Genomic DNA, 19,563 nt, shown 5'->3' on the forward strand with positions numbered 1-19,563 from the left:
TTTCAACATTGCTAAATTTCTTCTGTGAAGAGAAGGGACCAGACGGGTGTTTCAGAGTGGATAGAGGGGGCTCGGCGGGAGCGCGGGCCTCTCGCCAGCAGCTTCGCGCGCGCGTGGCCCCTGGCGCGGCCCGTAGCGAGCGCGGCCCCGCCCCGCCCCGCGCCGGGCTAAAAGGCGGCGCGCGGGGGCCGCGCGGCTCCTCCCGGCGCTGCGCGGCGGAGGCAACATGGCGTCCACCAGCCGGTAAGGGCCGCGCCGCCATCTCCGCGCCCGCCGCCCTCCGCAGAAAATGGCCGCGTGCCCCCGGCCGGCCGCCGCGCGCGGCCCGCGCCCTGCTGCCGGGTTCTGGCAGGGCCCCGGCCGGGCCGGGCTGCGGAGCCACCGCTCGGGGCGCCTCGGCGTTCCGCGGCGTTGCTGCTGCCGCCGCCGCCGCGTCGTTAGTGTTGAAGTCGCCGGTGTTTCAGGCGGAGCCGCGCTCTACTGCAGGCCCGGCCGTGCCTTGGCGCTCCCGCCGCTGCCCGCAGCCGTGTGCGCGGATCCGCCTCGATGGGCGCCGCTGCTCGGGGGCACGGGCTGCTCGCGGCGGTCACGGCCAAGCCGGGCACACAGATCCCGGCAGGTTTGCGGGGGGTTCTCCGCTCTTTTTCCCCTTATTATTTGACGAGCCCTTTGCGTAACGCCGCGTGTCAGAGGGCTGCGCATCGGGGTTGCTTTGTCAACAGTTTTGTCTCGTCGTGTGGAACTGCCGGCCGGGAATAGCGCGGAGGGGCAGGGAGCTGAGAGCCTTTATGCAATATTTCAAACGGAATCGACGCCTGAACTTCGTGTATGAGCGTGTTCCTTCTAAAGCCTTTAATGTTAGTACCAAAGCTGTTTTTTAATTTCGACTCTTTGAAAGGTTTTTTTTTTTTTTTTTTTTTCTTTTTTTTTTTTCTTTCTAAATAGCTGGTGGATTAAAAGGTTTAATTCTTTTGCTGTTGACACATCAGAAATATCTAAAATAATGAAAGTCAAGATCTGCTATATCGACTTGGTTGAGGTACTGGACTGGTGGGAAAGGGAGAAGTGGGATGCATTTAACTTCTTAATAGGATGTTTTCTACAATTATAAGGATTAGTAGTTATTTTTAGGCACTATCAGTTTTAGGTTGGTTAGTACTTAGGAGAAACTCTGTCATGATCAACTTCTGTATCTCCTGCTCCTTATCTCAAGGGAAATGGCTTTCTACAGTACCTAAAAACTCCAATTCTAAACATGGAGATTGTTTGGATTTTGAAGTTAAGATAGTTTGTAATTACAGAGTTACTGCACATTCATTTCTAGTTTGAATGAAGAATTTAATTCTATTCTTTGTTTGCTTCCTTGTCTTTCTACATGCATATTAAGCAGTGTTAATGTTTAAACAGTGTTTATCATCTTCTGTAGATGTCAATGCAGAGATGTGGAAGCAAGTTGCCTGTCGTATGGTCCCTTCATTCACCTATTTATCTTGCATTACTAATACTGTTTTTTATTAAGATCTTACAATTAATAAACTGTATTTAATTTATAAAGCCTAGTAAGCTTAAAGTGAAGTTTTTAAACAATTATTCAAAAATAAAAAAGCAATAGTGGTATCAGCTGTTTCCTAAATATGTTTTGTGCACTACTTACTGAATTGAGGACCCATCATATTATTTTGGTCTGATAAGAATGAGTGGGAACACTGACTTAGCAATCACCACTAACTTTTGGGAGAGTCTTACCTAGTAGTACAGTATGAATTAAATCACGGTCACATCTGTTGCTTAAAATTTAATGTTTCAATTTTAAAATGTTTTGTCTTTTTATACAATAGAGTTCAGAAAAACTCATATTAAATTCTGATTTTTAAGTCACATTCATTATATGTATTGCTACAGCATTTGAATAAAATGTAATTTTCAAGTTTTTAGGTTAATGTTATGTTCTATAGGTAAAATCAGTGTAGATCCTCTATTACTATTTTATTCCAGCACTAGTGCTCTCAGTATTGTTTATTGTCCTGTTAAGGTTTTATTTTTAAACTGGTTCATTTGTACAGTGAATAATGAATATTGTTAAAGGAATATATCGCTAAATGCCTATTACCTAGGTTTTGCAGAACTCGAAAACAGTTTTGTATATATAGCATGCTTAATGAAAGGTAACAGATTAACACTTCTATTTTTTTTTTTTTTTTGTAGTTTGGATGTGCTTCCGAGAGTGACCTGCCCAAACCATCCAGACTCCATTTTAGTGGAGGACTACAGAGCTGGGGATATGATCTGTTCTGAGTGTGGGCTGGTAGTAGGTGAGTAGCTGTTCATGTTTTTGTGAGTTACCATAGAACCTAAATTGTGCATGTGTGTGTTTTATCACAAAACTTTCTTATGACAGCTTGAGTGTTAAAAAGTTGTTCTTGATGCTTAAATACTTCCTTTTACTTGATGCCTAAATATTTCCTTTTATTGCATATGTATTTCTCTTGGTTATAAACTTGCTATTTAGAGTTGTCCATCTTGTGGTAATGACTTAATATTATTAAACAAAGTGATCAGTCTCAATTTAAATTTGTACACTGCAGGTTGTAGATACCTTGGCATTTTGAATTAGAATATTGTGATGTCCTAGTTAGTGTTCTGTCTTTAATCATGAATGCTTCAGACATGAAGGTATAAGAAATGTTAAGTACTCTTAAATACTCGTAGTCAAATACAAAAAAAAAAAAATCTCTTGGTTAGAGGCTATCTTCTGCCCTCAAGGATGACTCTTTATGTCCTTGCCAACACTTGTTTTGTTAATTACGTCTCCTAAGGCTTTTAGTGTTATCAAAAGTAAGTATCCAGTTTTCCCTTTGGAATGTTGCTGATCTGTTTTATTCAGTTTGTCATGTGAAACTTCTACAGACTGAATTATATTTATAAATAAACTGGAAAATTTAAAACCAAAAAGCCTTTTAATTGTTGTTTTTCTGTTTGAGTGAGAGAGGGAAAACCACTTTATTGTGTAACATACTGTATTTTCACATTTACGTGTAATTCTCTTTTTTTGGTCGTCAAACATGGGAAGCTTCGTGCTCTGGTAGAACCATTCTTCATTTATTTCCACTGTGTATTTTTAGACCCCTGGTGACCAAGATAGATTTCTGTGTATTGACAGTGGCTGTTCAGGTGGTTTATTCAATGATATTAAATATTCAGATTTTTTTTCCACTCCTCTCTCCTACAGTGTAATGACTTGCTTTTGGCTCTTGTCTTGCATTGAATTAAAGGTTTTCATTCATCTGCTAACCTGAAGGTAAAGATTTTCCTGAGCTTCAGAAAATTTAGTACCCATTCTTTAGTCCAGGTGACCAAAATATGCATTTTTTGGGGCAGGGGTGGGGGGGTGGGTAGATCTGTGCAGAAGCTCCCATATAGTTTATTAACATAAATATCAAAATATTAAAATGCTAGTACTTGTTATTTTAAGATGTTGAATCCATTTAGGAGACTGTATGTAAAATGACTGTCTGGACCAGGGAGCATTAATTGCTTTGGTAGAGAAGGGCCAGTTTAAGTTGCGTGAATTCTCATGGCTAAAGATACATGAATCATGGCCAATTGGCTTGTTGAAAATGCAAATGTCCACAGTGATATTTCCTGTGTAATCTTTGGCCAAACAAATGTTAGGTTCACTCTGAACTGTCATCATTGTTTCAGTTCTCTGGGGAGAATGGTAAATACTGGATGTATATGGAGCTTACAAGGACCTATACAGGACATAGTGAGATCACTTGCCTTTTTTTAGTATGATTTGTCTGAAATTGGAGTTAACAGTCCTTGACTAAACTATGTGATTTTCCTGTTAAAGTTCCTATGTGGCCAAACACTGAAGTTTCCAAGTATTTGTAGAGAAAGTGGATTTTTGTTTGTTAAGTGAAAATCGGAGCTTGTCGTAGGATAAAATAGTGGCACATTGCTTCCAAAACTTGAGAATTAGCTTTTTTTTTCTTTTTGGGGTGTGAGGGGAAATTGGTGTGTTAGTACTAGGGCTGAAATTGCATTGGTCAGTTATGTAGCTAAAAGGGGGAAGGGTGAAGCAATAGGAAGGGAGCTGGAGCGGGGCAGGAGGAGCTGATCTTCTCTTTTGTGGCAGTCAAATCCAATTATTTAGGTAGATTTGTATGTTGGAATTTTTTTTCAAATGAGACCTCAAAAGGATATTTAAATAGCACTAACAGTAACATCTCAATTTGATTATCTTCTGTCGTTTCCTGGTCACTGTTTCCTGCTTGCTAACTCTCCATCCTGCTACTTGCTTCCTTTTGAATGAAAAGCATTCAAAGACCAGGACCGCATTGTCCACAAAATTTATGTATTAATCTAAATTGACATGCCTCTGAAATGCTGTGCAAATGTATCCCAAATATACTTGCTGTCATAAAGCTGTTGAAAAGTTTGCAACAGTCTTGTGTTTTGTTATATTTACTGTTCTCAGGAAAAGTCATTCTAGGTTATATGATTATATACCTGTTAATATGCTGACTTAAGAGTTTGTGCAGAAAGCTCTTAGCTTGGAGAGAGGCAGTTCTGTGTACACCTAAAATGTTGACCGTATCTCATTCTCTATATAGACTTGACACAGGGAGAAGTCTCATTCAAAACCCACAAGGCTAGTAAATCTCTCTTGGCAGTTATTTTGCTTCCTGCTTTTCAGAAAAGACAGTGAAAGAGGATAAAATTCTGCTGATCTACCAGAAGGACTTAAGAAGGCAGAAGAAAAGTAGAATAGAAAGCAATGACTTTTCTTAGTATAACAAAACAGAGCTAAGCTGAATTTCAGTTGAGGATTGTGAGAAAAAGCCTAGCGGCATGTGCAGCTGTGTACAAGAGGGGAACTGGACCAGAAGTGTGACCGCTAATCTGTGCTGGTTGTTACTGTTGTCAGCAGAAGCATGTGGTGATTTGGAGAGAATGGGTCTGCTTTTTCTATCTTTGTTGGGAAATACTGTTAAGGAACTAAGAAACAATTAGTCTTTCAGATAAAGTTGACAGCTGCTTAATGATATTCAGAGTTTAATATCCATTTAAAGATTCCACCACCCTCCCCCCAATCCAAGAATGTTTGTTTAGTCTTGGACTGCTCCCTTCCTCATTTAAATGTTCCTTCCCTTATTAATCACAATGAGAAATTGTGTATTCTCTACCCTTGGAATGAAATTAGGGATGCAAGGTAAATACTGGAAGTGCTGAAGTTAAACCCTGAGCCTGAGTTGATGGATGCATCTTGCATAGTAAACAAGTTGTGCTGTTGAGGCTCATAGCAGCTTAAGTCAACAAACCATATGCCTGATCTCACGTCCTGCAGATTTTTTTTTTCAGCATACAGAATGGAAACATATTTGATGTAAACTCTTTATCTAAAGTATCTTAACTAGGTAGGAAGGGAACACTTTTCTGATTTAAGACTTCCTTTAAGACTTCAGTGTAGTTCCACGACATGTTGTCTTAATGTGCAGGAGATGCAGCAGCGAACATGTCATTCTCATCATTCATTAAGTGTTAAGAGCTAATTGATTAGCTTTGTCTGCCTCAGTACACAGAAGAACCAGGAGGAGCTCTTGTATAGGATCATCTTGGAAAACCTTTAAATAACAAGTAGTGTCTTAGTCAGACACTATTCAGGATTCAGATGTTTGCTCCATGTCTTGTCTATACCTGAGCGTTCAGTTGAAGAGTTTTGGAAAAGATACTCAACAACGAGCCTGTCTTGTGGTCAGAGGTAAGGCTGTCATAAGATTCTGTAAAAGTATTGTTGACTTATGTTTCTGAAAGTTGAGGTCTAAGGGACTTAAATTCAGGTATGGTCTGTATAGTGTAGATAAGATTTATTAATTTTTCCATAAATTCTTTTTCTGGGAAATAGACAACTGGAGTAGTTCATAATTTCAACTCTAATCACTTCATCCCTCAAGCTGTCGATGTCATCAGGGATAAGATTGCTTGTGTGTGCATATAGAGATGCTTGTTTTCTGAAATAAACCAAATAAAGTGTATTTAGTCGTTGGTGGCAGTATGTTAGTGAAGAGCTGTGCAAGCATGCTTAAATTCTGTCCGGTAGAGGGCGGTTGTAGCTATTGGCCTCGCAAAACTTCCTCCAAATGGTGAAAAATGTTTTCATACCAGTGTGTATGTTCATAGTTACCTGTTTCTGTAAGTGTTCTTAACATCAGTAACTAAAATTTGAAATCTGAATTAACAAAAAAAAAAAAAAAGAAAGGTCAGATAAGCTTTAGTATGAATGTATATTAGATTCTTAAATAGCAGTTAGTACTTTGACGCTTTACCACAGTTCTTAATGTTATGAAAACTTAATGTGAAAACAAAGTATAAAACATGCATATTTCAAGCACCTTTTACTTTGGAGATGAAGTATTTGATATCTTTGTCAAGCTTTTATGACTCAGGAAGCTTATTTGAGATCAGCAAGTTTCTCTGTTACCAGCCAGTTCTGTTGTTGGTTAGTGACTTGGATTATCCTTAATGTTAAAACTTACTGTTCTAGTTTGAATAAAGCAATAAGATTAGAAAATTGACAATTCTGGCTTTGTAAAACTTAGGTTATCTAAGATATCCAGAAATAGCTATTTCTAGCTGTATTTAATTTTGAGCCTTCTGATGTGCAGAAGAGTTGTTCCAGCTGGAGTTCTGATCTGTTCCCCATTGCAGTGGTAATGCAGCGACCAGGTTACTTTTCTTTGATGGATTATCCTGGTTTCAAATAGTCATTCTTATTGACAAGGGCTGTAGAGTATTTGTTTTTATGTGAGGTGCAAGTGCTGAAACCCGTGTTTGGCTGTCTGTATCTGTCATCCTTTAGCGAGGCCCTGGCAGCGCGTTGGGGCGGAATCTGCAGCACGTGCCCTCTTTTACCGGGCCTTGTAGTAAGCATTGCTTTGGGCATGGTATCTGCTGCCCTCCTCTGGGGGGCATTTTCCCCTTGGTGGCTGCTAGGTTGGCAACCAAGGGTGGCTGAGAGTCTGTTTCTGGCTTTCTGAGCATCTCGAAGCCTGACCTAGTTCTGCTTGCCATTTCAGTTGGAACTTAGGAGTAGACTGGTATTGCTGTTGGTGATGATGCTGTATTTGCAATGTTTTCAAGAAAACAAAACCACTTTTTGTGAGAAGTATTTTTTTTTTTAAAAAAAGGAAGTTCTGTAGAAATCTGTGACCACGAATTTGTATTTCTCTCCCCTGCACCCTGGTTTATTTTCTGCCAACCTTTAAAAACACTTTAGCTTAGCTAGAAATTCAAAAGATGCAGTAGGAGCAGTTTATTTACCTTGTTGAAAACCTGGGTAAAATAAAATACTGAACACAACTATATGAGGCAGTGCACAATAGAATGTGTGTGTTTCAGGTGATTTTCTAGCACAGTATTTGAACAGTGTTACGTGACTGTGACCATAACGCTGTACTGGCTTGTAGTAGGTAGTGTTGCATTATTGTTGTTCCGTTTAACAGCCTGACTTGTGCAGAGCGTGAAGCAGTAACATTTGTTAGACTCAGCTGGTCCAAGAAGGCATTTGAGTCTCCAGACCGTGTGTTATTGAAGCCGAGAGCCCTGGGAAAGCTGGTGTAGACACGGACAGGTCACGGGATGGAGCTCGCATGGCTCCTTCTGTGTTTTCCAGCTTGGATTGCACCTGGGGTCCTCCAGATGTGAGCGGAGTTGCACCTTCAGGCAAGGAGAGGGAGAACAGTTCCCATGGATGTGGAAGGAGGTGATGGCTGCTGCTGCTGTGGTGTTTCCCAGCATTCAAGAAAAACTTGCTGGCCTGGTGGCAGCTTCTGGAGTGTTTGGAGCTATGCCCAGGGGAAAGAGTCGTTCCTGTGTGCTGGGACATGGGAAACGGGCAGCGTGGGGCTTCCCTGTTGTGTTTCTTCCCATTCCCCTTGGCTTGTGTTCTGCTACTTAGGCCTTTCATTACTGTGATTTGTCTCAGCACCTCATTACTCTAATTTCAGTCAATTTGTTATTATCTAATCTTAATTTTTTTTTCCATTGTAAAACTTTTAATTAAAATATGTCTATGCTCACTAGATGGCAGCAGATTCCTTAACTGTAAGAATGAAACAAAACATTCTCTGCAAACAATAGGTATTTGGTACTTTGAAGTGCTAATAAGCTTTGATTCTGTATATATTTTAAGACTAAAATGTTAGTCAATAAGATGTGGAGCTGGATGCAAAGTACAGCTAACATTATAACTCCTCTGAAAATGACCTGAGACATTTAAAAACACTTCCCATTTTAAGGAAGACTGGGACTGTTTCAAAATTGAATGTGGCAAGTAAATGTTCTTGAAGCTTGAATTTGATCCTACTTTCTATTAAACGTTTCAATCTATGCCTATGTTACCTTAATATTAGAGATGATATAAAAAATAGAGAACAAAATATTTGTGAGTCATTGTAAGTGGAGGGCAACACTAAAATAGCTAATGTTATTTCTTTAAAAATGTACTTGCAATTTCAGAGTTACCTTCCCATGAAAATATTTTCCCTTCAGATATTATCCCATTTTGCTAGTGAAAATAGAAATATGGGATTTCTGATATATGTAGACATTTTAAGCTGATTTTTAAAAATTGTTCCAAATGGTATTTTAATTTTTGATACATATCTGAGTTTAATGTTGCTTTTCTGTAGTTCTTGACCTTCTCCGTTTGGCAGTTGTGAAGAAAAGCAAAGCTTGGTCTGAGGTTTCCTGCTCTGAATAACAGTTCTGCATTTTACTAAATGAGCTTTTTTGTTGGTGGTTAACAGAAGTCTAGCGAAGTTCACTGTATCTCCCTTAGACTTCCATTGTTAAAGTCAGTTAGACTGTTTTAAAAATAACTATATACTGGGAGAACTGTATACAAAATGAAGTGCGACAGTGGAGAAAAGCCTATGTGTTCAGGAACACGCTCGATGACATCAGTCTGGCAATGGGTTTCTTGAAAGATGAGGGCACTGTAAACTGAGCGCTTTTTTCTGTGCTTCAGAGGAGGAAAGAACTTACCTGCTTGATGAAAGTTCAATAAGAGGGCGTAAAGGCACAGCAACATTTAGTGACTTTTACTTCTGCTTGAAAAACTGTCAGAGGGGAATTCGGAGTTAGTAAGAGGAATATGCGATCGCACGTACTTTAAACAACTCAATAGGAGTGCTGAAAGCCACCTCCTGTGAGAAAGGAGTAGTTTTCAGAGAAGTGCCCCCGGGAGCTTTTGTAGCTCTGAGGCTTCAGAGTCAGTCCCTGTTTTCTAGGTGCTTTAGGAAGCTCAGTGAGTATGGCGTGACCCAGGATGTCACGTTGAGGGCTTGAAACGACGGCCTCGCGCTGGAAAATGATTCAAAATGCTGGCTTAGCCACCAGTCTTCAAAGCTGGCACGTGGTAATGTTTTTCACTACTACTTATAAGGCTGGCTTTGCTATTCTAAGGTTTATGTTTTCACAATCACTTATTCCATGGTGGATCTTAATTGCTTGCCGCTAAACTAACATCACAATTTTAAAATTCTTTTGTATGTTTTTTTTAAAAAAATAACAACATATTTGTCCATGGAGTGGGATTAGTAGCTTCTTGTAGCTGAACATGTTTTCCTTCAATAGAAACCATTATTGACCCACTTCCATAAAACTTTCTGGCTTGTGTCACATTCCCCTTATAGCAGCCTCTTGAAAGATGGAATGTGCTTCTTAGGACCATAGTATATTTAAGTAAAACACTGGGAGTATGCACCAAAACTGTATCTGCAGCAGCAGATTTCTTGGCAAGTAAAAGTATTTGCATATTGCATCTTAATTACACAAATGTTTTATAATCAATGATTTGTTCTACTAATCTTTTCTCACTCTGTTGAAGTAGCAGTCTGAATCTGAGTTGTTTGTAATATGTTTGCCAAAGTAGGCAGTGTTATAACACTTTTTTATTAGAGCAGGAACGGTTCATAGCTCACAAGAGGCAGATCCCTGAGTGAGTCATTTAGGTCATTCCCACTTGTTTGGAAAAAAAATTACATCATTGCCCTGTACTCAGTGTTCTATTTATACCATGCCAGAATTTTAAGTACATTTTGCTTTTTTTAGATGCAGTAAACAGTATTGGGGGGTTGTCTTAAAGTTACTGCTAGGCCATAGAAGGAGTATTACTTAATCAAGTATTCGCAGAGAGGCCAGAGCTGGAGGAGTGTGCTGTCTGCTCAGTTAGGCTTGCAAGGGGGAGACCCCTCTGTAACAGAAACAGTAGGTCTCTGTTTTGGGGGGTATATGTGTGTGAGGTTTATATATTTTATTGTTTGCTAACTTTTTCTCTTGCGTTTGTCAAACCAGTAAAATCCTAAGGTGAAGCATGTCTGTAGACATGCGTGATGGACAAGTATGGATCATTGTAATTATTATTGTAGGGTTTTTGCCTGCATCTATGGTAGATGAGGGAAAACTGCTCGAGAAGGGGGAAATGAGAGCGAACCAAGGGCCTACCAGAAGTTACAGCATTACAGAAACTTCCTTAGGGTGAGGCACAGCTGCTGCTTGCAGAATGGCTGGTGTGCCCAGGCTCTGCTCCATCGTGTTGCCTGCCCTGCACGGAGGAGGAGCGGGGGTGGCATGGGGTGGAGGCCCCGTGGCCCCCCTGCCCTTTCCTGGGGCTGCTGTGCCGAGCCGGTGGGAAACACGAGAAGATGCCCCGTGCTGGGCCAGCAGCTGTGGTGAAATCGCTGCCCTCCGCTGAAGGCAGCTCGTTGTGGGCTCCTTGCAGCGCCAGCACGCCCCTCCATCCCAGCGAGGTGCCACCGCCCCGCGCCGAGCACACGCTCTGGATTTCTGCTGCCTCTGTCTGAAGAGAACGTTACCCCAGTGAATAACAGAAGTATGTGTGACTGGTCACTCACGTTCCACCTGGGTGCGAAGAAAAAGTATAAAAGGTGAACTAAGGAGGGGAGAAGACTCCAGTGTAACTGCTGGGATGGGTCAAAGGGCTGACCTATCTTCTCTCCCATGGGGTGCCTCTTGGGTAAAACTTTGCTCTGCGTGTGCCGAGGGACTAACTCACGCTGGTGGTTCTTAGCTATCCTCATTTGGTTGTGTATTGTTTTAAGCTTGTTTTTGCAGTCAGTGCACTATCAACAGCAATCTCTGAACCTTATCCTGTCACACACTTGCGTTTTGTATAGTAAAAGCTTCAGTTTAAGTCTCTGGAGATTTGAATAATGGAAATAAGGGATTTGACTTGGTGACACTCAGTATGGGTCCCTGAGCAGGTTAGCTGAGTCACCCTCCAGTATGGGAGCTGTCTGATGGGGTTCTCTAAATGGGATGTGGACAGGCTGGTCGGGCACAAGGGACTCCTCTCTTGGGACGCTGGCAGCCTGATCAAGTAAAAGAGGTTCAAGGAAACCCCAGACATTTCTCAGTCTGAAAGTTGCTGCAGCAAAGGCTTAGGTGAGTATGAGAGAGAGGGGGATTCTGCAAGGGAGGTTGGTTCATCCAGAGAATGTCAGTTCTCTCTATTTTTTTTTCTCCCTCACTTATTCTCTGAATTTGTATTTAAACTCTAAATAATATAGTGGAGCAGACTGGCTTTACGAAGAACGAGTTGTAAATGCATGTGTATCAAGTGTCATAAAGAAAGTGGAGCAGGTCTGAGTCAGAACTCCCTTCAGGAACAGAAATGGGGCTGCAGCGTGCAGCTCGGTGGCTTAGAGGGTGGCGTATTCCTTCTGGAGTCCTAAGGACCTGGAGCTTATGCACATGGGTGAATTACTACAGCTTAATGAGCTTGTGCATGATAGTTCACAAGCGCACGCAACCCATGGCAAATGTGAGGTGGCTCATGCAGTTAAAATAACTTAGCCATTTGTCTGAGCTCTGAGAATGTCCATAGGCAACAGAGACCTCCAGCCTGAAACCAGTTTTGATTCCCTTTGTGTATTGAAGATACCATGATACTGCCTAGGAAGAAGGACAGTAATTCTTTGTATTCTGGAAACATTTCTTCAATTACTTGTATTCTCCCAGCAGCTCCAGTTGCATATGTTTTTCCACTGCGTTTTATCTGGTGAAAACTTCTGTTCATTGCTGTGCAAGTAACTGTTCTGTTTGCAGATGCCAACACTGCCTGTTTTTAATGGAGAATTTGGATGTGTAGTTTAATGTTTGTGAAATACTTCAAAACGTTACATTAATGCAGACTGTTGCTTTCTGTGAACCCAGGTGACCGGGTCATAGATGTGGGGTCGGAATGGAGAACGTTCAGCAATGACAAAGCAACCAAAGACCCGTCTCGAGTCGGGGACACCCAGAATCCTCTGCTGAGCGATGGCGACTTGAGTACGATGATTGGCAAGGTAACACTCAAAATACTAATTCTACTAAGTTTGAGAACTTTTGTCAAGCACATATTTGTGTATCTGTAGCTAAGCTATCCAAAAAATGTATTTACTTTTTTCTTTTTTTTAAATCTCTAAATAAAACTTGACTAAATGTTATTGTCTCTGGTGGTACCAGGAAAGGGATGAACCTTTCATAAGAAGACGGTTCATCTTGCTCTGGAACTACTTGTCACTTTTGATGTACTGCTTAAACAGAAAAGCTGATGATGCAGACTTTTTTAAAAGAGAAGAAAAAAAAAATCATACTGACTTAGCATTCTAATATTTGATGTGTGTTTGTGTCCTGCATCTAAATATTTTAGAAACTTCAAACTTCGTTAGCAAAATTTTTAATTGCATTTTTAATTCTGTTCTTGTGGACAAGAAGAAATTTGGTTATTGCCTCATTCTAAATGAAAGATTCAGTTATTGATAAATAACTTCCAAAGACTTACTCTTCCTTTGTGTTTTGGGGTATATGAACACTAGGAATTCTTTAAAAATTTTGTTCCAGTAATGTTGTTAGGATGAAGAAATGGACATACCTGAACAAGCTGTGTGGATATATAGAGGAGTGTGCACCATACTCATCAACCAACCATCTGGAACTTGCTTTCCAGTGAAAACTGGATTTTTTCTGCCCTGTTTTTAGGATGGTTTGTCACTGCTTTTCTCTTGGAAACCAGGAAATACTGCTTAGGACTCCTTCCTGCTGGGGGAAGGAAAGGCTGCTTTCCGCATGCAAAGGGATTAATTCCTAATTGGTTTTAGTACTTATGGGACCCATCTGTCTGAGGTAGCCGCAGCCTGTATCGGAAGCAAGATTAATTTGTCTGCGAAGAGGAGGATGAGGAGCATGGCCTGCCCAAGCAGAAGTGGCGAGCATTTTCCAGGCTTGTCTTTGGTGTATTGACACAGAAATGTGTCCGCCTAGATGTAGGGACCGTGCGTTGCGGTTGGTCTAGGGACAGTGTTGGAAGCATCTTGGGAAGCCTGATGTTAGTTGCGACTTGTTTGCCAAAATGTCGTTGTTCTTTCTAAAATCCTCATGTGAAAATTAAGCAAAATGACTGAGCAAACAGCCTGCAGATCTGCCTTGATCCATAGAACCATCTCCTGTGTAGTCTAAAAGAATTTTTGATTTTGCTGTATCATGAAAAGCTGTATTTTTGTCAGGTGCAAGTTTGTTGTTCTACTGTAGTGGCTGCAGCTATAGGAGAATTCCGGTTGGGTGAACAAGCAAGCGATGTAGTTCTTTGGGACAGAGCTCCTGCCCCTTGCTAGGTGTGTCTGAAAGGCAGCCGGTGGTTGTCACGCTGCAGCCTGGCCCTGGGCACGCTGTATGGATCAGCTGTGGTAAGAGAGGGGTTCGTGGTCATGTCCAGACTGTAATGAGCTGCTTGGACAAGCAGCAGAGTGCCCGAGCGGTGGGGAGCTCCGGGGTGCTCTGTGTGAAGCCCACTGAGCACTCCCAGTGCCACCACTGCTTACTAGACAGTGCTTTCTGACTCTAGTTAATCTTTGAAGCTCTTTCGTGAGAGGCTTTTTGCTGTGTTTGAAAGCCAAACAGGTGGAACTTGTGCTTTTGGCACCTTCCTTGCTGAGGTAGTCAAGTCGTGAGATAAATGGAGATGCTAATAGAAACCACAGCCATAAGACGCACCATTACCGAAGTCAGTTGGATCCTAGCAGGACTGGCAAGGGCTGACGGGTACTGGCCCTCAGTTACTGAAAGCCCAAGGACGTTAGTGGGATTGCAGTGGTTTGTTTAAGCAGTTGAGATGGAGGAGTGTTTTCCAGCCTTTTTATAGCTGTGAGCTGTGTGCTGGGGTGGCTCTTGCAGAGTGCTTGTATAGGTAATGCTACAGTTCAGTCTTCTGCCTAATGGTACTTGTCTGTAGCTGTACCTCTGGCTTGAATGTACCTAAGGAAGCATAAAGAGGATAAGGTAACTGTAACTATGGGCAAGGAGGAAAATGAAAAAAGGAAAAAAGAAAACCCTAGAGGTTTTAAGGATACAAAATTTCATTCAGGTGTTTGCAGGGTGGAGGAGAGAGAGCTTCTGTGTTGAAGAGGAGGGATGTCCTGATGGCCCTGTAGGAGAGCAGCCATTTCTGGTGGAGGAGCAGAAGGGTCAGGAGGCTGCAGAAACAGTGGGACACGGGACTCTGCTGTCTGAAGGGACAGCCTTTTTTTGTGGTCACCCCTCAGCTTCTGCAGTGTTCTGAACAAGTGCGGTTGCTGTAGGTGCTTGACCTTGCCATTGATCCAGGAGGCTGCAGTGCATATGAGAAAATGCAGTGCGGGGAACAGGGCTGTAGCGCGGTCCTGGAGGAGCCTTCTGGACCGACAACTGTGTGTAACTGGCTCGTTTCTTGGGCCAAGGAATGTCATTCTGGCATCATTTCTGAAAGTTAAGTCTTGTGTTGCAGGCATTTGTTCGTAATGTGTTTTGTGGCCTGAGTCCTCTTTGCGTGGTGCTTGTTTGTTGCTTGCTTCCAAACCGACCTGGGGAGCTGTGGGTGGCTGCAGGTGCTCGCTGAGCTGAGGAAGCGGCACAGCCTCTAGTGCAGCCCTCTGTGGCGTTGCTGCCAGGATTATTTCTGGGTGGTTCCTTGAAACTTCCTTGCTGATGAAAGAGTAGAAAAATAAAAACAGAGTGATGTTGGGATCTAGCATCTCTCATAAAGGCCACTTCAAGGGCTTACCTAAAGGGAATCATGTGAGAGGTGGTTCTGTGCCCGCGAGCTAGAGCTGCGCAGCCACAACAAAGTGGCCGTGCCGCAGCTGTGGCCCTCGGCAGCAGAGCTACCCGCGGAGCCTGCCCAAAGCGGGTCTTTCCTTGGCTGTAACGAGGAGGAAGAGGAAGAGCGGCGCCCTGTGAGCTGGGGGTGAGTCTAGTAAGGAACCAGCGTATCAGTGTTGGACAGCCAAAGAATGTAGGTTAAATATAGATGTGTGCTAAGGAAAGATTGTAGAATTAGAGGTTGTTTTAAAATAAAAGGGCAATTCACAAGGAATGTGGTTTGGGAAAGAATGCAGGCGAGCTGTGGCTGCACGGAGGTGGCTGCGCGGCCTGAGTCGCGCCGGCTGCGTTGGCTGCGTCTCGCGTGGCCTTCCGAGGCCCTGCGGAGCGGGGCTGGAGACCGTTCGCAGCCCGCGCGCCGTGTCGGGAGCTGCCTTAGCAGTTGCTCACAGATCAAGATCTTCCTTGTGCTTAGGGGCGTGAGCGAACCGGAACAGTTCTGGAGTGTGTTGGTACAGTGTCCCCGTCGGCTTGATTAAACGACCAAGTCTGTCGCTCGGTAACGCAAGCTGGGTGCCCCTGCCTGCCCCACGCGTGCGAAGGTGTCAGCCAGGACTAACCACCTACTGATGTGGGGTAATCTGTGTGCACTGGAAGTTGCTGTCAGAGCTGCCAGTTGAACGGCTGGATCCTATTTTTCCTGAGACCTTAGCCTTTGCTTTTAAAGAGGTACTTGGTTTCCTTTCCCAGGCAGAACATGTATCTTCTTGCATGTTGCAGCAGCTAAGAATTCTTGCTCTGAGAAGGCAGAGCATCAAATTAGATTTGGATAGGTCATGGAATTGGGTGCTTTCTTTGTCCATGCCTTCATTTCCATATTTAAATTATCATTATAGCAACTTGTCCCTCGTCTCCAGTTGGCCATAAAACTTTGTTTTTCTGAATCAGTCAGTCTGCCAGAATGGGGCTGCATCTGCCCTCTGTGACATACAGGTCTCATAAAACTTAATCTTGGATCTCAGCAGCAGCATGAGGATAACTGAAGCACGGTGCCTATGTGTTATTTGTATTTTATTCTTTAAATTACTGCTACTTCAGGAAAGAAAAATCCTTGCATAATCTCTGTGCTCCTTGGAAATCAATGCTCAATTTTGGACACTTTTTTGGGACTTTTGCAGAGTATAGAATATGATATTCACAACAAGGCTCAATTATGTGATTTGCTTCAACCATTTGTATTTGCCTAACTGTTCTAGCCTAAAGCTTTGAATAAGGGCTTATAAAGCTGGAATGTGTTTGTAATGAGGAGGAAGTCGCTTGTGTTTTACTGACAATAAAATCTTTCTTTTCAGGGCACAGGTGCAGCAAGTTTTGATGAATTTGGAAATTCCAAGTACCAGAATCGCAGAACTATGAGTAGTTCTGATCGTGCAATGATGAACGCCTTTAAAGAAATCACAAACATGGCAGACAGAATCAACCTCCCTAGAAATATAGTCGTAAGTTCTTGTCTTCCTCCTTTAAATTGTTCTGACATTGACTTAGTTAGCATAATATAATGAGCACATGAATTTTTGATATTGCTGCTAATTAAATGGCCTAGAGTTAATTAAATTTAGTTTTCTTGCTTTGAAGGATCGAACAAATAATTTATTCAAGCAAGTGTATGAGCAAAAGAGCCTGAAGGGACGGAGTAATGATGCTATTGCTTCTGCTTGTCTCTACATAGCCTGTAGGCAAGAGGGTGTTCCAAGAACATTTAAAGGTAAGCTTTGAGTGATACAGAGTCAATTTTACTATAAAGTAAATATCTAGTTACTATTAGCATGGGATGTGGCTTGTCATTTATTCCTGAACTTCTTTCTGAATTGGTTGTTCTTGGTTATAGGCCACCTTTGAAAATAAGTCTAGAAAACGTGTTAACTTCATCAAGTGGCTCTCAGGCATGGATTTTTTGGTCACAATACATGAAGAAGGTGGCTATTTGAGATCCTTTCTAAGTACAGGTGGAATTTAAATGTTATTGCCAGATCTGGAGATGATGAGGACTGTTGTGGTTAAGTTTGAGCCACCAGCTCTGATGAGAGTGGGCACCTCTCCTGATGGGGGCCACGCTGGCCTGGAGCGCAGTGTTTTCCTGGCTAAGCAGGCCATGTGTATTAGCTGCTCATGGAGCCCTTTGCACGGACTGAAGTGATTTTGAAAGTTCACAAGTGTGCAAAGCTTATGGTTTGGTGGTGGCTTTCATGACATTTACCTGCTTTGTGGTGTTAAAAGTTATGGTGAATTGAATTTGCTCATGTTGGGAGAACAAACACTGTCAAGCCTACAGTTTGTTTTTTCCTCTTTATTTAGAAATATGTGCAGTGTCGAGGATTTCAAAGAAGGAAATAGGCCGGTGTTTTAAACTTATTTTGAAAGCTCTGGAAACCAGTGTTGATCTGATTACAACCGGAGACTTCATGTCAAGATTCTGCTCAAATCTGGGTCTTCCTAAACAAGTACAAATGGCAGCAACACACATTGCCCGTAAAGCTGTGGAATTAGATCTGGTTCCTGGCAGGAGCCCCATCTCTGTAGCAGCTGCAGCCATTTACATGGCATCACAAGCCTCTGCTGAGAAAAGGACACAGAAAGGTAAAACTTCACCTTTTATTTTCTTCTGTCTGACTTAGTATAAATTCCTGCCCTTCTCAAGCCTGTGGCAAAGACCGAAGGTTGGTGGGACCATGGCCTTGGCTCTAGGTGCCTTTGGTGTCATTCCCCCTGCCAGGGTAGCTGGTAGGAAGCAGTGAGAGAGTTGAGGCTGTTGCAGAGCAGCAGAAGAGCCTGGAGCAGCTTTCAGGGGCTCAAGAGAAGGGGAAAGAGGGCTGAGTGTTTTGGATGAGCCTGTGGTGTGACAAATGGGTCAAAATGCTAGCAGCTGATAATGGAAGCGCGGTTGATGTTTCTGTGGTCCAGCTCGGGTCAGATACATGTTTATTTAAAACAAGCCCCATGAAATCTAGCTGTGCCTTAGTGGAGAGCGGCTTCCAGGCAGAGCAGAGCCTTCTCCCTGCGGGAAGGCGCGTGCTGTGTTGGGCGCTCCGCGTGGCTTCCGCTCCGGCTTTGGGCTTCTGTCCCAGCGGCAGTTTCCTGGGGTTGCGAGCGCTCCGAGGGCCCGCGTGGCGCTCGTGTGCCCCCTCGTGCGGAGCTGCTCCGCGGCGTCTCCTCGGAGCCCGCCCTGACCAACGGGGCACGCGCAGCGCGGGCGCTGCCCGGCCTTCCAGGAGCGCAGGGCCCGGCCCGGGCTCGGTCCCGAGTGATCTGCGTTCCTGCGTGCATGGAGCGAGCGTTTCCTGTGCGGATTCAGCACTCGCTGCCTCTCTGCCCCTCGGCTGGAGCATTTCTGTCTGCGGTACCTTAGGGGAGCTGTGTTTCATGCACAGCTGAAGGGGTTCCTTTTGCCCAGGCTTTCTGCCCGTTTTGCCTCTTACACAATTACAGCAAAAAAACAAAGCTGGCTGCTGACAATGATATAGTGGAATACTCCTGGGTATATGAAGACTTCGCAGTGTAGGAGATGCCTTTTTTTTTTTTTAATACTTTTTCACACTTGGCCCTCTGTCGATTTGACACTGATTTTATTCCAAGATGGGCAGCACATGTTGAATTGCTGTATGTGGGAATAGCAGCCCCCGTGAATTCTGTGCAAAATATTAGTCACAGTTGTTAAACAGTTTGTTAGTTTGTTTTTCCCCAGGCTTTTGGGGTGAGTTATGAAAGTAGCTAAGTGTGTAGCACTTCTTGAGTCAAGTTTGCTGTGGCAATAGGGGAAAAAAAAAACAGTAATTGTGTTTGTCTGCTTTTTGTCTTAGAAATCGGCGATATTGCTGGTGTGGCTGATGTAACGATCAGACAGTCTTATAGGCTGATCTATCCTCGAGCTCCAGATCTCTTCCCAGCAGACTTCAAATTCGATACCCCGGTAGACAAACTACCACAGTTGTGAAATTTCAGAGAGTTACTTTTAATTTCTATTAAAAAAGAAAAAAAACTTCTGATTTCTGCCTATAATAAAGGATGTACAAAGTGTTAATATTGAGTCTTCGTGTTGTGGAACTGGAGGATATGAAGACCAAGCATCACTGCTGGAGCGCAGCACACATTCCAGGGGTAAACAAACTCATTGTGTGGCATTTTGTATGTATATATTAGTGCAAGTAAATATTTAATGACTGTTGCAACAAGCTTAATTTCATATTGTTGTACTTATTTAGGTTTCTTTTGTAGGGATCTAGTAAAATGTATTTTGGAAAATTGAAATTATTATGTAATTCCTGAATAAACTGTTTTCCAAAAACACTTACCCTCTTGTGCCCGTCCCTGCAGCGCGACAGGCACACGCTGCTCCTCGCGCCGGGAGCAGGAATGCGGCTG

The 19,563-nt window shown here is 42.9% G+C and overlaps 1 protein-coding gene across 1 annotated transcript; it reads left to right on the forward strand.

The window, feature by feature from the left end:
* The first annotated feature begins 195 nt into the window (after positions 1 to 195).
* GTF2B (general transcription factor IIB) lies at positions 196 to 19,488 on the forward strand. Its single transcript, XM_088526058.1, has 7 exons — positions 196 to 243; positions 2,206 to 2,312; positions 12,241 to 12,374; positions 16,497 to 16,643; positions 16,780 to 16,909; positions 17,500 to 17,781; positions 19,002 to 19,488. Exons 1-7 carry the CDS (start codon positions 227 to 229, stop codon positions 19,133 to 19,135), a joined length of 951 nt encoding a protein of 316 aa, XP_088382184.1. The 5' UTR covers positions 196 to 226; the 3' UTR covers positions 19,136 to 19,488.
* The last annotated feature ends 75 nt before the right edge of the window (positions 19,489 to 19,563 follow it).

The sequence above is a fragment of the Tinamus guttatus genome, unplaced genomic scaffold (assembly GCF_059628265.1).
Source record: "Tinamus guttatus ecotype Peru unplaced genomic scaffold, ASM5962826v1 Tinamus_guttatus_pri_ptg000242l, whole genome shotgun sequence".
NCBI lineage: Eukaryota > Metazoa > Chordata > Aves > Tinamiformes > Tinamidae > Tinamus > Tinamus guttatus.

Coding starts and splice junctions, on each gene's coding strand:
- GTF2B (XM_088526058.1), top strand. Junction 2,313..12,240: donor TGAGTGTGGGCTGGTAGTAG/GTGAGTAGCTGT, acceptor CTGTGAACCCAG/GTGACCGGGTCATAGATGTG. Junction 17,782..19,001: donor TGAGAAAAGGACACAGAAAG/GTAAAACTTCAC, acceptor TTTTTGTCTTAG/AAATCGGCGATATTGCTGGT.